General features: G+C 35.6%; 1 protein-coding gene across 2 annotated transcripts; it reads right to left on the bottom strand.

The window, feature by feature from the left end:
* Nucleotides 1-656: 656 nt before the first annotated feature.
* LOC106069124 (17-beta-hydroxysteroid dehydrogenase type 6-like) lies at nt 657-16,648 on the bottom strand. 2 transcript variants are annotated; one of them, XR_008776445.1, is made up of 7 exons: nt 16,236-16,648; nt 14,592-14,804; nt 5,691-5,866; nt 3,029-3,287; nt 2,743-2,903; nt 1,065-1,660; nt 657-996 (listed from the first exon to the last, which is right to left on the bottom strand). XR_008776445.1 is itself a non-coding variant. In XM_013228712.2 (6 exons), exons 2-6 carry the CDS (start codon nt 14,738-14,740, stop codon nt 1,461-1,463), a joined length of 945 nt encoding a protein of 314 aa, XP_013084166.2. In that variant the 5' UTR covers nt 14,741-14,804; nt 16,236-16,648; the 3' UTR covers nt 657-1,460. The 2 variants fall into 2 exon arrangements, 1 of the variants encoding a protein (XP_013084166.2); XM_013228712.2 differs by having other exon boundaries at nt 657-1,660.
* Between the last annotated feature and the right edge of the window lie 472 nt (nt 16,649-17,120).

Raw genomic sequence — 17,120 nt, 5'->3', positions numbered from 1 at the left:
TATTGAAGTAGAACCATACCGTTAAACAAAATATTTCTTTTCTTCACGTTCTTTTGTTCGAGTTCCATTTTCATGGATTGTTCCATAATGAAAGTATTAGATTCAATGACATGGACTATTAACATTTAAAAATAGGGGTATTACTAATTATAAACCAAATAACTATAATTAGGTCAAGACGTCACCAAAGATATAATATATATATATATATATATATATATATATATATATATATATATGATTTCGCAATGGCATAACTTTACGATATACATTAATTTAAACGGTTTAAATTATTTAATAAGAATGTTTGAAATCATTCTGATTCAGTCGTCTGCAACCTCTATCATCGAATAACAATCACAAAAATGTAACTTGCAATAGAAAAACTGTATGCAATGTCGAGTTGTATATGTTAGACTAAAAATTCCATATTTCCTATGACCTTAGGCCTTAATAGAGTGTAGAATAAATGAAAATTTCACATCCCAATTACAGATCTGAACCCGACAAGTAAAATGAGAACGAAGAAGAAGAAGAAAATTGCTTTAGGCGACTCCATGGCAAATCGTTAATCGTGTAGGCTTTAAAACGACACTTTTGAGTTTAATATATCACTAAAGAACACTGAACTCAATAAGCGAAGCTAACACTAGACGCTGGATACATCAGACTCTTTAATAACATGCTAATAACATACAAGGGTTACACACAACAATGCAATATGAAGACTCTTGCTAAGGGGAATAACTCTACATACTAATAACATGCACATGATCACAATGTCAACAATTCAACCCCCCAAGGGTGTCGCGACCCACAAGTTGAGAATCACTGATCTATGTCGTCCGCAAAGGGCAAGTTAGTAATTCTTCTTCCTCCAATGCTTACATCACCTTCATAGCACTCAAAAGTATATTTAACTATCCTTTCAAGGAAGACATTGGAAAGAGTTAGTGAAAGTAAAAAAAAAAATTAACATACCATATATATTGATACCTTCAGTGAATTAACATACCATATATATTGATACCTTCAGTGAATTAACATACCATATTTATTAATACCTTCAGTGCTGTTTTTGTAAAAAAAAAAAAATAGGTGCCGGTACTCAGTAGTGGATTGCCTAACTTTTAACTACTATAAATTAATACTATACGTTAAAATAGAAGAAAAGTAATACTTTTTTCAAAAAGGTGCCGGTACGCCGTACGTACCGTCACGAAAAAAGCCGTGGATACCTTTAAGAACAAACAGTTCAATGATAGCAGGACTTTTACAAAGTTATATATCGAATCACACCATTATAAATGCATTGTAGATATATTTTCATATTTAAATTTTCAATATGGAATACATTCATGACTTAACCGTGTGAATTTATTAAATTGTTCAACTTGTAATAAGCATGCAAAAAAAATATGATGAACAAAACTTATAAAAAAAAAAATTGACATTCAGAATTATTTTAAATTGTATTTCAATATCCAGTCTGCAAGACATGTGGGAAGGTAAGATAGTGGGATATAAAGAAACTTGCTATCATTTCCTGGCGTGTATCTTGTCCTTGGGAAACGAGAGGTCAATCCATGAATATAGGCATCCACAACAAGGTCAAGGTTGGATGAAGGTGGAACTACGTCTAATAGTATTCGGTTCATAACTTGTATGAAACAAAGAAAATACAAGTTAGTAACATTCTAAGAACATTCAGTAACAAGCAAAATATGAAAACAAATAATTAAAAAAAAAAAAAAAGCAGAGCTTAATCTAAGGGGAAGAACTCCACACCTATAACTATATCTCTCAATAATGTAGAAGTTGTTTCCATTTTCACGCTCAAACAAAATAATTAATTACCAATAATTAATTGATAACTGGTTATTTTTTTAAATTGATTCATGTCTGGCAAAATTCTATCTATTCCAATGAATAATTGTGTGGCAAATTTTCAACTTGATCCGAGAGCCGGTCTGGGAGAAATAAAGTATATATAAACTTTTTTACCAGACAGACCGAGTGAGTTGATATACCCTGAAAACAATGAAATGGAAAGTGATGAGAACACATTTGAAACAAATTTCAATTTTTCTCAGGCCTCGTTTTGAACACATTTATCTTCTCCTTTGAAGTGACAGATGTAATCTCTAAGATAAGACGCTGTTTAAGTATACGTAAAAGAAAACACGTTTTAAGAAAGTAAAACACACTATTGGTTTTGTAGTGTGAAAAGTTAAGAAAGTAAAACACACTATTGGTTTTGTAGTGTGAAAAGTTAAGAAAGTAAAACACACTATTGGTTTTGTAGTGTGAAAAGTTAAGAAAGTAAAACACACTATTGGTTTTGTAGTGTGAAAAGTTAAGAAAGTAAAACACACTATTGGTTTTGTATTGTGAAAAGTTAAGAAAGTAAAACACACTATTGGTTTTGTAGTGTGAAAAGTTAAGAAAGTAAAACACACTATTGGTTTTGTAGTGTGAAAAGTTAAGAAAGTAAAATACACTATTGGTTTTGTAGTGTGAAAAGTTAAGAAAGTAAAATACATTTTGGGTTTTGTACTGTGAAAAGTTAAGAAAACAATTTTTACATGTTTGTTTTTTTTAAACCTACATTTGGACTTGCAACTATTAATGAGATTTAATAGAAATGTGGTACCAGGAGATCAAACAGTTAAGTCACGTGACTAGAAAACTATTAAAGCTATTCATATCCATTAACTTTCATCTACAGTCGTCCATACTTACAATTTTCCACAAAAACCTTGTAGACTGACTGAATGTCTTCAGGAATACGTGCATAAGCATTGTGCACACTTTCTAGCATTTGTTTCCTTGTGATGATTGATGTTGTGAATGCTCCTGGCTCCACTATGCTGACTTTGATGCCAGTTGTATACATCTCTCTTCTATGAAAAAAATAATGAAATAAAATATATATATAGCTTTCTTTAGTTATAAAGATCAGATAAACTAAGCTAAACTATAAAATTTCAGGTGAGTTGCAATTGTAAAACTATTTTGATTGAGTTACCTAAGTATATCAGAGTATGCCTCAACTCCATACTTTGACAGTGCATATACAGGTGCCATACAGGCCAAGCGTCCAGCCCAACTTGTTGTATTGATGATACGGCCTTGACCTTTTCGTATCAGAGGCAGAAATGATCGCGTCATCTCTATGAGACCAAACAAGTTCACATCCATGCTTCTCTGATATTCGCTCTTGGTACAAAATTCTGTTGGCGCCATTGTGAACAATATACCTGCATTGTTGACCAAACCCCAGAGACCTGGAAGAAACACACATTTTTTTAAAACTTCCTTTTATTATTTTAACGGATCTTACAACACTAGGATATGGGCTACAAGTATATGTTAAAATATTGGATATAGATTACCAGCAATGTGTTAAAGAATTGGATATGATTACATTTACAAGCCGATACCAGTGCTGAGCTACGGTTACAACCACCTAATATAGAGTATTCATAAACGCTTCTTATGACCATCGGTTATAGCCTTCTCGCCTCCTATAATGCCACACACACACACAACTTCTAAATGAAACGCTTCTGCCCCAACTCACCATTGGCCCTTGTATATTCAGCGAAACAGTCAGCATTACAATAACATTACAATAACATCACATAATTTGGAACAGTTGGAAAGAAAAAAACATCACTATTAGCAACTTAGTCCATTCTTTACATACTATTTTTTTATTTTGTCAGTCATAGATCTAGATCTAGAGACTTGCTCTATTTAGAAGAACCTTTCTCCACAAATCATATTATACAGCATCCTCCCCCTTTTCCTCACCAAAAAAAAAAAGTAACAACACACACACACACTCACACATTTCATAGATCCTTACATTGACTGTGACAATTTTTACGATTTTAATTTCTGATTTAGAAATAGAAGAGCGGTCTACTTGTAGATCTAGATCTAGTCTCTGTGCTAGACGTTATCATTCACTACAGTCTCCTCATTTCAAACTGTAGCAATTTTCTTCTTATAAACACACACTCACACACACCCGCTTTTAAAAAAGATGTTACAAGTTCTTTGTAAAAACACATTTGATGATTAAACTGATCTAACGAAAATCCCTCATATTCACTTTGACAATTATCTAGATCAACAGGAGAATTAGATTTAAGATCTAGATGTAGATCTGTGTAGTATTTAGCATAAATAGAAAATAAAACTGGAATGAAAGAAAGTTAGGCTCCAAAATAGTGTTAATAAGTGCTTAAAGTGGAAGGAATAGTAGCCTAACTTTGTACTTTTGACATTAAAATGTTGGCTTTAAAAAACATATTAGGTTGAAATTTCAAAGAAACCTTTTTTAGTTTCACCGCTGCGATTTCGATCGTGAAGACGGCCTAATTGTTCTAGGCTGAAGTTAAGTAATAACGCCTGGAGTATACATACTTATAGTATATTGCCCAGGACAAATGGGTGAATCAGTGATTATTAGTAAATCAGTAATCAGGACTTTGATATGTAGAAGATTAATGGTATTTTAAAAATCTCTTAGCACAAAAAAATAAATAAATAATTTTAAATTTGTAAACCATGTGCTAACAAATTCTAAATATACTAGAAAGTTGTGAATGAGTAGTAAGTAAGGAGAAAAGTGAGTGTTGAAATGCGACGTAATATTGTATGAGAGTTAATTTCCTTAGTGGATTAGGAAGTGTGTGTTGCTGTTGGTTATCTAATATGGTTGTATAAAGCCTGTGAGTGTTTTGTAAATCGGCCTTCTCGTTTATCTATTTCTACTAGTATTTTAGAGCATATCAACAGTGAGATTACAGGGAAAAAAAAAGATATTCACCATGAACCAAACAATGTCAAGGACGCTGAACTGAACTCAAAAATGGCTATTAATAAATTTTCAAAATCTCAAATAGTATTAAAATAAACATGTATGTAGGTATATAATTCGTTTTTGCAAAGCTGATATTAACCCACTCTGTTTAACTGGTAAAATATTGGTACACATTTTTTCTCCCACACCCTTTGTCGGATTAAGTTGAAACTTTGCACAATTATTTATTGGCATTGACAAGACATGAATCAATTAAAAAAATTAACCGATCAGTCAATTAATATATGGTTAATTAATCATCTTGTTTGATACCAAAAAGGGAAATTAATCTTTCAGTATTCACAGATACAGCTTGTAGATGTAGGGTCTCAAACCCTTAGATAATTGAACATGTTATTTCTCCGACACCCGTTGTAGGATCAAGCTGAAACTTTAAACAATTATTATTGTATCTAAAAAACATGAATACATTTTTAAAAATAAGCAGTTAGTAAATTAATTATCGTTAATTAACTATTTTGTTTGAATAAGGGAAATAAATGCTAAATTATTGAGAGATAAAGTTGAAAATGCGGAGTTCCTTCTCTTTGGTAAGCTTTGTTTTTTTTTTACGTATTTTTTTTTCTTGTTCCATTTCATTTCACATGTCTGTGATTTTAATTTATAAAAAACAACAACAAAAGTACTCTAGTGAACCATTTCAAAAGACTCTTGGTAAAAACAAATGAAATTTACGCTCCAAAGTGGCTTTCTATCATTGTTTGGTAAATGTTGATATACATCACTGTGCTGTTTGAATTTAAAGTTTAAATAAAGGCCTCGATAAAGCAAAGACATTTTTAAATGTCTAACAGACCTGTGTTCTCAGGTAAATTTTGTTTGATCAGATCCAACGCTGACTGAATACTTTTATCACTTCTGACATCTAGTAGAAACGGCACCACATTTCCGGAACAATTCTTTGACAAGTACTGTCTTCCATCTTCTGTCAGACATCCAGCAAATACTTTGAAGCCGAGATTGTCAAGTCGTCTTGTAACAAAAAAATGAAAGCTTTTCAAAATCGCAAAATTTAGAATTCAGTCAAAAGAAAATCATGTTCACGGAAGAAACTATTTGTATTAGTTAAGTAGTTTTGTCAGCGGCTCCCGAGAGGGGAATAGATGCTATTTGTTTTGTGTGGTCTGTTTTTCCGTCCGTCCCGTTTAGATCTCGTAAACTAGAAAAGATATTGAAAATCTGACATCATGATATTTAAGACCATTCAAAGTTCTGATGTAACGACTATTTTTTTGTTTTCTGAAAGAGAAAAATTTAATTTTTAAAATCAACTGTGCAAGCATTTTTTTTTCATAAACAATACACCATTTTTACAACTATTCACAATTAATAGTTACAAACACATGAGACCATTTAGTAAGGAAGGCAGACATTTACCATTTTTTAAACACATTAACGCAAGTGGTTTTTGATTTATTGTAAAAAAAAATTGTCCACATTTTATTACTAAATTCTGTAATCTTAGTCCTACAAACTACATAAATTTAAAAAAGTTTACTTTTATTTTGAAAGAGAAAAAAATCTATTTAGTATACATACAAGTGGAACATAATTTAAAGCAACAATTAATAAGCATTGTTCATATTATCTTATATGTTACAGTCGTCGTTCCAATACTAGGAAATGGTTACGTTTTCCTACGCGTCATGCATTTAGTCATGCATATTAACCAATGACTTAAATTCTGCCCAAGTCACTGGTTTTCCAGGCTAGCTCAGGCAACCCATTCCATGCTCTAATAGCGCTAGGGAAGAAAGAGCATTTGTACAAATTTGTCCTAGCATTTGGGATGCGTGATGTGGCTTTATCTTTGTGTCTTTCAGAGTATTTTATTAAATTTTGTTTTGTATTTGAAGATTATGGTTCAGTGTTTTATGCATAATTACTGCTTGACTTTTGAGCCTTCTCTCCTGAAGGCTTTCTAAATTTAGTGATTTTACCAAAGGTGTTACTCTAGTCAAATGTGAATATTCGTTTGTTATGAATCTCACTGCTCTATTTTGTGTCTGTTCCAGTTTCTGAATGTTTTCTTGAGTTGAGAGGACGTGAACTCCAGTGGGCAACATGTGCATCAGTCAGGCTTAACTAAAGGGAAACGTTTTATTTGTTGAGACTTTCAATGAGAACTTGGCCCTTTACAAAATAATAATTGGATCAATTAGATAATCATTCTATTACATCAGTTAGGCCAGGTTCACATTGAACTTCACCTTCACCTTCTGTTGGACCTTTGGGGCACCATATAAGATCTGTCAATCATCTTTCTCCATTCCTCTCTTTCCTTTGCATTTGAGAAAATTTCCTTCACTGACAGGACTGTCAATTCTTTGATGTTGTCTTTCCATCGCTTTCTCTGTCTTCCTCTTTATCTTCTTCCTGGAACTGTTCCCTTAAGGAAGATCTTTGCGAGTCCTAAGGACCTTGTGATAGGGCCATAGAGTTTGAGTTTACCTTTTTAACAGTGGCTAGCAGGTCATCGTGGGGTCCAATTGCTGTATTGATCACTAATCTCTTCATCCGTGATGCGGTATTTGGAATAGACACCTAGGATTTAACTATATCTTCATAACCATCAGTTCATTAGATACTTATGAATATTAATAATGCAATAATAATAATAGCATTACTAAATCTCTGAATCCTGTGGTATTAACTATACAACTGTATCACTAACATTTTCGACACAAGCACGTCTATTCTTTTTGTATCCTTTTGTAGTTGTTGATGGCTTGTTTTTAATAATTTCTGGTATTCTTTATGAAAACATTGAAACCTGCCTTTTTACATGCCTATCGGACCACTTTGGATGCCTATTTTTGAGTTAGTGTTTCCACACAAACTGTCTTTGTAACTTTGTTTAAAAACGTATCTCTTTAACTCAGTTCGAAATACGTTCAATCTATTATATTTATGATAGTCTAAAAACAAAAATCTTAATTTTTTAAATCTTAAATATGCTTACTCGGTTGTTGTTTTTTTTTACAAAGATTATATCAACTCAATCTGACTGTCTGGTAAAAAGTTTGTACATGCTTTTTCTTCCACACCCAACTTCGGATAAAACTGAAATTTTGCAAAATTATTTCTTTACCTTATTAAACAAGACGCAATAAAAACAACAACAACAACCAATTAGTTAATTAACTATTGGTAATTAATTATTTTGTTGGGTATCTCGAACACGCAAAAGAAATTATACTAGACTGACGTGGTGGTATAAGTTGAAGTAGCCCCCTTTATGCTTTGTAGGTCGCTGCTTTAAAGCTTGTAGCTTATAATGAATAACTATAAAACGTTCTATTTTCATAAGCGATTCGCTGGCAGAGTGGTTAATGTACTTGCTCGAGAAGGCTGAAAGGCTTTAGCCTCCGAGTTCGAATTCAGGTCGTTCACCTTATATATATATATATATATATATATATATATATATATATATATATATATATATATATATATATATTGTTAAGACCTCTGCGCGGTGTTGATTCTTGACAATCTGTCTAGTGTAGATCTGACTGTAGGTAACGCTGAATTCAACACTTCAGTAACACCGGCGAAAGGCCGAAACAATCAAATATGTAGTCGACGCTGATATGTTGTTCTAACAATATGTTTAATACTCAAAAGGGAATCGTCCGATGTCAATAATGTCGTACTCAAGTCTACTACTTTACAATAAGCGTCCTCCTTCTAGCGTCGTTTAGAGCGTTCTTGTTTTTTAAAGATCTGTCACGTCACTTGTCGCTAATTAAAACTTTACCCTATTCCCGAAACAAATAACTAATTCCTAACTACTTCCTAATCATGTCATAACAACTCCTCCCCCTCCCGCTAAAAAAAAATTGCCTGTCAATTTTTTAATCTACTGTCTTAGTCTTACAATGTGCAAGGGCCAAAATGTAGGGAAACATAAAAGACAACACAACTTGAGTCTTGATTGCGATTTCAACTTCTCTTTCTGTGTCCACAATCAAGTTCCTCTGAACACATATTTCCCTCAAGTGTCACTAACTGATACTGTCCAATGTGATGTGCCATAAGTGACCGCAGACATAGTTCGTTTGCTCTGACACTATAGGTGTGTCTATCTATACTTCATCCAGAGGTTACACCGCTTTCCCTCACACGTCAGGACAGACAATTTACCTAATATGACAAATTGACATTTATCAATGCTCATTCTCCCACTATACACCTAACGTTCTTTCGGGCATTTACAAGTGTATTTTATTTCCTCTCTCCACTTACTTGTCCCCACACGACCTAACTCTTTACCGATGTATGATCATGATCAAATACAAAGAATAAATTATAAAACTTACTTTTCCTTGATGTAACTACATCGTCGCCTTATAAATGCCCTTTTTATTCATACCAACATACATACAATTCATACATACTACCCGAAATTAAATAATTAACATGAGTCAATCTAATACTAACACAATAGCATATATATTATAACATAAATATCCTATTCAAAGATACCTTAACACAACCTAATACCCGTCTAGTTATAACTACTAGTTAGGTCAATTAATTAAGAATAAACAATTTAAATAAAATCCAACTTATTTACACACTACGGTCTCATAGTGCTATGTTTCACAGGCTATCTACACGACTCATACATTTGTTCTCTCCAACTGGAGTTAACATCTCTTCTTACACCACTATAGCCCGCTTGTGGCCTTCTACCTCGGTATGACTTGCGATTACCGCTACCACAGTCATCTCTTCTATCATCACTATCGGGTACAGACCTGCGCCTCCTATCCGAACTCGCAATCTTCTGCTCAGACTGTTCTGCCCTACTCCAACAGTCTTTAGCGATGTGCCCATGTTTATGGCAGTTAAAACAAATTATGTCCTTTCTAGGTTTATTTCGCTTCTTGTTGCCATACCTGCTTTTCCAACTTCTAACCTGTTTGTCAGAAGCGGCTCTGACACCTGCTACATTTCCAAGTAAAACATCTCTAGATAACTTCGGCATGGCTACACCTTCGCAATACCCTGTGTACAATGGAGATCGAAGGAACACTTTGCATGCTTCGAACCTCTTAACTGCGCCGTCTGCCAATCTGACTGATTTGGTATAGCCTAAATAATCCTTAGATTTCACTAATCCCCCTCGAACTGCGAGTGTACTGCTAGCTGTGTCCCGGATCACATTTACCTGTTTATTATTTATCATACCTGGATATAGTTTAAATCTATCTTCCCCACAATCAACGTAATTAATTTCTTCATCTGGTTCACTATGTCCGCTATCACGATCCCTGTCTTGGATGCTCCTTACAAAATTAACCCTATCTGGTGGCCGATTATCCCTCTCTTGTCTACGGTTTCCTTGATTACCTCTCCTATCACTAGTGCCACCATTACCCTGTGCATTTCTATTGCCAGCTCCATTCCCTCTATGTTTCTTACACTGGTATGCCATGTGTCCCTTTTCCTGACAGTTAAAACATGTAACATCCCTAAAGTTTCTTTCACCCGCTTTAGGTCTATCTATTCTCCTATCATAACTTTCCCTGCCATTGTTTTCATTTTCCCAGGATCTATCCTTTATGCCATCATAACTATCCCGACCATTGTTCCCACGTTCCCTGGACCTATCATTTCTCCTACCATAATCCCTATCATTACCATCATTTCTCTTTACATAATTTACCAGGTCAATAACTGTTTTGTGGTCGCTAACTGAAAGTGGGTTGTTTGGGTAAGCATTCTTAAAGATCCTAATGATTTCTACCAAGTCTTCAATTACCTTAGGGTTTCTCTCTTTTACAAAGGACTGTAACTGAGGGTCGCACTTATTGATAAAATTATCAATCAGAATAAAGTTCTTCAACCCCTCGTAGGTGTTCTCTACATTCTCGAATCCGAGCCATTTAGTGAAGAAGTCTTTCTCTGAGTTGATAGTTGTTTGTGGATCAACTTGGCTGGATGGAGTGTTTTCGTAATACTTCTTTAGGAACGTTTCCGCGTTGTGCCCGTATGCGTTTAGCAGTTCCTTTTTTAGCACCTGATAGCTGTTTTGCATGGCGTGGTCATGGTTTTGGCAAATCGTGAGGGCTTTCCCATGTACGAAGTCCAACAAGATTTCGGACCACTCCTTCTCCTGGACATTAAACTTTGCAAGTTTAATTTCAAAGCGTTTCAGATAGTCGCCGATGTCATCTTTGTCTTCCGCAAAAGGCTGTATTTTCTTTTTCATCCATGCGGCGCTACTATGGCTTTCTATGTTGGCGCTATTGTTGCTGTTTCCTTCGGTGGGCACGCTTATACCAGCCTCTATCCTCATCTGTTCTACTTGAATTCTCACTTTTCTGTCCGCCTCTTCTTTTTTCTCCCTCTCGATGCGTTCCGCCTCTTCTTTTTTCTCCCTCTCGATGCGTTCCGCCTCTTCTTTTTTCTCCCTCTCTACCCGTTCCGCCTCTCTAACCTTTTCCCTTTCCAATTTTTCTGCCTCTCTAACCTTTTCCCGCTCTATGCGATCTGCTTCTTCTTTTTCTTTTTCTCTTGCTCTTTCAGCTTCTCTGACTCGTTCCCGCTCTCTGCGGTCTGTTTCTGCCGCCACCATCTGCTGCACATAGGCGGCCAGTTCTTTGCCGCGTAGTTCCAGTTCTGTCTTGGCCTCTTGGATTAGCTTTTTCCTAAACTCTTCTAGGTCGTACCCTGGAGCAGTTGCCATATTACCTTTATGATACTTTAAATCAAATTACCGTTTGAGCGTAACCTCGCTCCGCGGCTTCCTAATATCTCTTGATTCCAATGAATTAAATTCGTCACTCTACCCTCAGCGTCTAGACTACCAACTCCGACTTTTAATAACTTCTGTACTTTCCAAGATACACTTAGTATCCTTGGTACCAGTGTGTAGGCTACCCTTTGACCCGACTGAATAAGCTGTGCGACACACGCACACACAACCGACTACGTGTTACTCACACGAGTCGCCGGTAAATAGACCAACCTGTCTATTTACAAATACTAAAATTTACAAATGGGCAATCAGGCTTCACCTCGATTGTTCCCCAGATCTAGTCTAGATTACGCTAGATCTTAGTTACTTCTTACCTGCTTTCACAGCCAGGAGTGTATATAACTTACTCATACAAATAAACTATGAAATTAAACCTAAATACGTTAAACACCAAACTATAGATCTAGTTCTAATGAATGAGACTTTCGTCTGACAGTAAGACTTAAGACAGGAGTATTGCAAACAATTAATACATGACGTTACTAAAAATGATTAACTAACTGATTCACATTCCCACACAGGACGAATTAACAGCTAAACGTATATCTGGACCTCTTGCTAGATTACACCTAATTTTAAGGATATCCCCAATCCACCACGATTTAACCTGGTAGTGATAATCTAGCGAGTGGTCACTTCCCTACAGACTCTAATTATTCTAAGGAGAAAGTAGTTAAATAACACTTGACTTATCTGTCTAAGAAGCGGCGATAACTCCACAGTCAGTCTCGGGTCCACTCTTCCTACGCTAATGTCTGTCCCGGCGGCAAGGCTCACGGCGATGTCTTCCCTAGCGGTGAGATAAAGACAGCGAACGTTTCGGCTCTCCAAGGTCCTTTGGTACTGGTCTGCAACGGCTCCGGTTCTTCGGTGGTACGGCGTCTGGTTCTGGTTCACGGTGATCTGTCGGCTGGCTCCGGTTCGTCGGTGACGTAGAGTCTGGTTCCGGTTGCTGGTTCCAAGGCAGGTACGGTGGTTCCGGGTGGTCGTCTGTCCAAAGTGAAACTGGAACGGTCCAACAGTTGACACAGCGACAAAGTCAAAGTCCAGTGCTAAAATACCGGCTATCTGGCTATCTAACGTGTAGCACAGATTCAGCCGCGACGTAGATCAGATTAGCACTACTGTACTTAAGTGCCGTAGGCAGTAAGATGGTTCCTACGTCACAAGTTCTTCAGCGTGACCTCAACGGTCGATCTTGGCCTTGCAGAGGTGACCTTCACGTTCGTTCTCAAGATGCCGGGCAGGCGATATCTCTTCAGTACGGCTTCGACAGGACGGTTTTCTTCCCTTCAGCAAACTGTAGCCTTCTCAATACCGAACTACAGGCTTCAGTACGATGCCCCAACGTATGGGCGTTTACAAATTACAAATGTAGATCTAGATCTATATTTCGTTACCTCCTAGGTCTACGAGTCCAGGATCTCACTGGCTTTCCTTCGCCGACGTGGCTGTATAATCAGGGTCTAGCTGCAGACTAGGCCGATGACGTTAACTTTTGCCTCCTCCTAACAGAGGGCTTCTATCCTTCTGAACGTTGATGCCAGTGAGCTCCGAGTCTGGGGTCGCCACGTTGTTAAGACCTCTGCGCGGTGTTGATTCTTGACAATCTGTCTAGTGTAGATCTGACTGTAGGTAACGCTGAATTCAACACTTCAGTAACACCGGCGAAAGGCCGAAACAATCAAATATGTAGTCGACGCTGATATGTTGTTCTAACAATATGTTTAATACTCAAAAGGGAATCGTCCGATGTCAATAATGTCGTACTCAAGTCTACTACTTTACAATAAGCGTCCTCCTTCTAGCGTCGTTTAGAGCGTTCTTGTTTTTTAAAGATCTGTCACGTCACTTGTCGCTAATTAAAACTTTACCCTATTCCCGAAACAAATAACTAATTCCTAACTACTTCCTAATCATGTCATAACAATATATATATATATATATATATATATATATATATATATATATATATATATATATATATATATATATATATATATATATATATATATATATGTATTCAATAAGGCTTGTCTTCGAGTCCGAAGATTAGTGAGGAATGCAGTATTTCCCGTGGCTGCGCAGCCCCATCTGTGACCTACATATTTTGCCACACCTAGGGCAAGCATAACCATTTATATATATAAATGCATTTAAAAAGCAATCATCCAGATACCCCCTTCTTCTCCCCTACCCCTTTTCAACTGATCCAGGCAAGTGATAGGATCATAGCGTATTGAGAAAGCTAAAAGCATTAAACTGCGCTAAACAAAATCAATTGGTAAAAATATTTGTAATGGCGTAGATTTATTATTGTTAGTCTACTCTATTACAAATTTATATACATGATTGAGCCAAACGAATTATGTTTTTCTTGTTATTCTATAAAGTCAATATTTATGCCAAAGAATAAAATATGAAATATATTATTGTGACAATGTATGTGGTGAAGTATGTGTTGTTACTATCTCTGTGAATACTTGATATTGCTGTAGAGAATGAGGCATATCTAGTAAATTTAAATATTTTAAAATTCTATTAATTAAATCACATAAAAATATAGAGTGTCAGTTAATGTTGTGTACTTAAGATGATTTGAAAAAAAAACAACAACAACTTGTGCCCAAGTTGAGCGTTTAAGTAAACAGCACTATTTCAAAAAAATAAATATTTTTCAAATACCCTTCTAAATATGCTAAGATTATCAATCAAATAACTGGTTGCAGAGATCAAGGAAAAGATACCTCGTTAACCAAAGTATCTACGTTGTCTTCTTTGGTCTCAGTAACAAATGAATTATTTATAACTTCCCTTGTCCAAAAAATCTAAAGTACTATGAGAATTAAAAAAAAAATTTAATTTAAAAAAGACCTTATTCTTCTTTATGCTAGAGTTAGTGTTGAGCAATGTTAAGTATGTACTTACATGACAGTTCTTTGACCAAATCCTGAGTCACACCCTGTCACTAGGACATGCCTGTTATGATATCCTCCAACCTTTAGTCTTCTCAACAGGTAGTCAAAGATATAGTAAGTTATAGCCGTCAATATGAAAACAGTGACTATGCAGATCATTCTCAGTTTGTAGTTGAAGAAAACTATGCAACAATGTTAATGTCTGGACTGGTGCATTTGGTTTCTATTGATTAAAAAAATAACAACAGATCTTACTCGTACGTAGCCATATTCATGAAAATGTATAATAAGTCCTTGTGACATTTTTTTTCTGAAATACCTAGGCAGCACATCCCATAACAGGCCCGTGGTTTTTCACTTTAACAAATTCAATATTTCAGTAATAGGCTACTTGCAAAATGGGATAAAAGAATCTAAAAGAGAACGAATGAAAATATGGGGACTACATTGTTTTATAAGTTGATACATAATATTATTGTTTTTAATATTAATATTGTACAATAATTTTTAAACATTTTTTCCCCTTTAGCGGAAACTATTCATTTATAAAAATATTTAAAAACAAGTCGCATAAGGATGTTGTTGCGCAGTGTCTCTCACGTTTTTACCAGTTTTGACCACTAGACCAAAAAGCATTTTCCTGCATTTTGAGATTCAGACATTTATTCTCTTGGCATCTACAATCGAGACCAATCGTAAAAGTAGACCTGACCTTCATAATAGCAGTCTATGGGCAGTGGAAAACAATACCTCGTTGCCACGTCATACAGACCTGTGACGAGGCAACGAGATATTGGTCTCCACTGCCCACAGGTTACGACGTTGCAGGCCAGTGTTCAGGCCTTGTTTGCTACAATTCACTATTTTTCCTAGTTGGAGGAGGGTAGGTGAAATGAAGTTAACAGTGATGCTATTGGGCCATTATTGAAGTGTGAGAGACATTCGATACACAAGAGCATGTAATTTTGAAAGTTTTGAATCTAGATGCGTCTCAAGAAAACAGTCAGAAATTCCTCACTAAGAATACAAAATTAATTTATTTTCTAATTGTATTTGTAATATATATATATATATATATATATATATATATATATATATATATATATATATATATATATATATATATATATATATATATATATATGCGCTATAATATGAATTTATAACTGCAATGAAAAAAAAAAGATTAATACAAATAGAAATAAATAAATAGGCCTAGATTCTAGTTAGACGAGATACAATGCCCCATAGTTTGAGAAGCACTCGTGCAGTGCAATTAGGCCTTGGTTCGGTTTCAGCAGGTTTTGTGCAGACAGTAAGCAGCAGATTACTTTGTTATTTTTTAATCTTTGCCCTAAATGCACTTTCTCTTTAGTGTGGAGGTATAGCAATGTTATGTATTTATTTAATGACAGGATAATAAATAGTAATAATAATAATACAATAATAATAATACAACAATAATAATAACTGTATTATAGCCGAGGTTAAAAAAGGGATCTTAATCTTAGTCTGGCTTAACCAGCAATCTTTGTACATGGACTAGAATCACTAGATGTAGATCTACCAGTATATTGAGTATAGGCTATAGAAAAAAAAAAATTACAGTTTACTCTTAGACATGATATCAAAGTCAAGATAGATTATAAGATACCTGATAAAGTTCTCCGACCTCCTGAAGCAGACTTAGACTTGGGTGATCTCCCTTCAACTGTCACAGTTTGAGATTTCTCCCCAGATCGAGCTAATTATTTTAGTGTGTAGTTGTAGAATGATTTCTAGCGGTTTCATGTAGGACAGCGATGCTCACACTATGGCCCGTTTGCCATGCCCATGCTCGAAGCTACCAGGTCTCTCGACACATCCGTCCAGAGTGCACAATGAAACCGCACACGGTAAGTTTCATGGGACTCCGTCCTTGACACACGTCGGAAATATGTGAAGGTCTAGAGGTCGAAAAGTCTTGGTTGGAAGTTGTAGGCTAATAGATCTAATTAACAGTCAATTAATGTTTCTGTTGTTGAAGACGCAGGTTAGCGCATGTTGCAAACCGATGATTAGTTGAAGCCCACATTCAAGCTGCGCAAAGCTTATCTACACAAGATGGCCAACTAAATTAACACCTGAATCAGCCTGGAAAACAATGACTTAGCACAGTTTAAGTCTCTGTCTCTAGCAGGGCCTGCCTTAGGTAGGCCACTGCAACCTATGCGGCCGCAGTGGGCCCCGCGCTTTCATAGGCCCCGCGCTAGATGTAGGTATAAATTATTAAATTAAACCATTATATTTTATAACAGGATAAATTGCTTCAACAGAATTGTGGACACTGCAATTCAATCCTTACAGATGAGAGTTGAGCAGCTTAAATCAAACCACAATCTATTTGAGTTTCTTGTCACCTCAAGAGCCTTCAGCCTGATGACATACAAATGTTTACAGCGAGCCTTGAGCAAGCATTGACGTCATCATCAGACCAGTCAGAAGATAACAGATATATATTATATATGGGCCAGAATTAGCAGATGATATGGAATCTGTA

Source organism: Biomphalaria glabrata, chromosome 2 (assembly GCF_947242115.1).
Source record: "Biomphalaria glabrata chromosome 2, xgBioGlab47.1, whole genome shotgun sequence".
Classification (NCBI taxonomy): domain Eukaryota; kingdom Metazoa; phylum Mollusca; class Gastropoda; family Planorbidae; genus Biomphalaria; species Biomphalaria glabrata.
This window is presented reverse-complemented; position numbering and strand designations above follow the sequence as displayed.

What these genes read in the sequence shown, in the direction of transcription:
- LOC106069124 (XM_013228712.2), bottom strand. Translation starts at nt 14,740, where the DNA reads ATGATCTGCATAGTCACTGTTTTCATATTGACGGCTATAACTTACTAT. An exon ending in GCATACTCTGATATACTTAG is followed by an intron (nt 2,904 to 3,028) that starts GTAACTCAATCA and finishes TTTTTTTCATAG; the next exon opens with AAGAGAGATGTATACAACTG. An exon ending in CAAGGTTTTTGTGGAAAATT is followed by an intron (nt 1,661 to 2,742) that starts GTAAGTATGGAC and finishes GTTTCATACAAG; the next exon opens with TTATGAACCGAATACTATTA.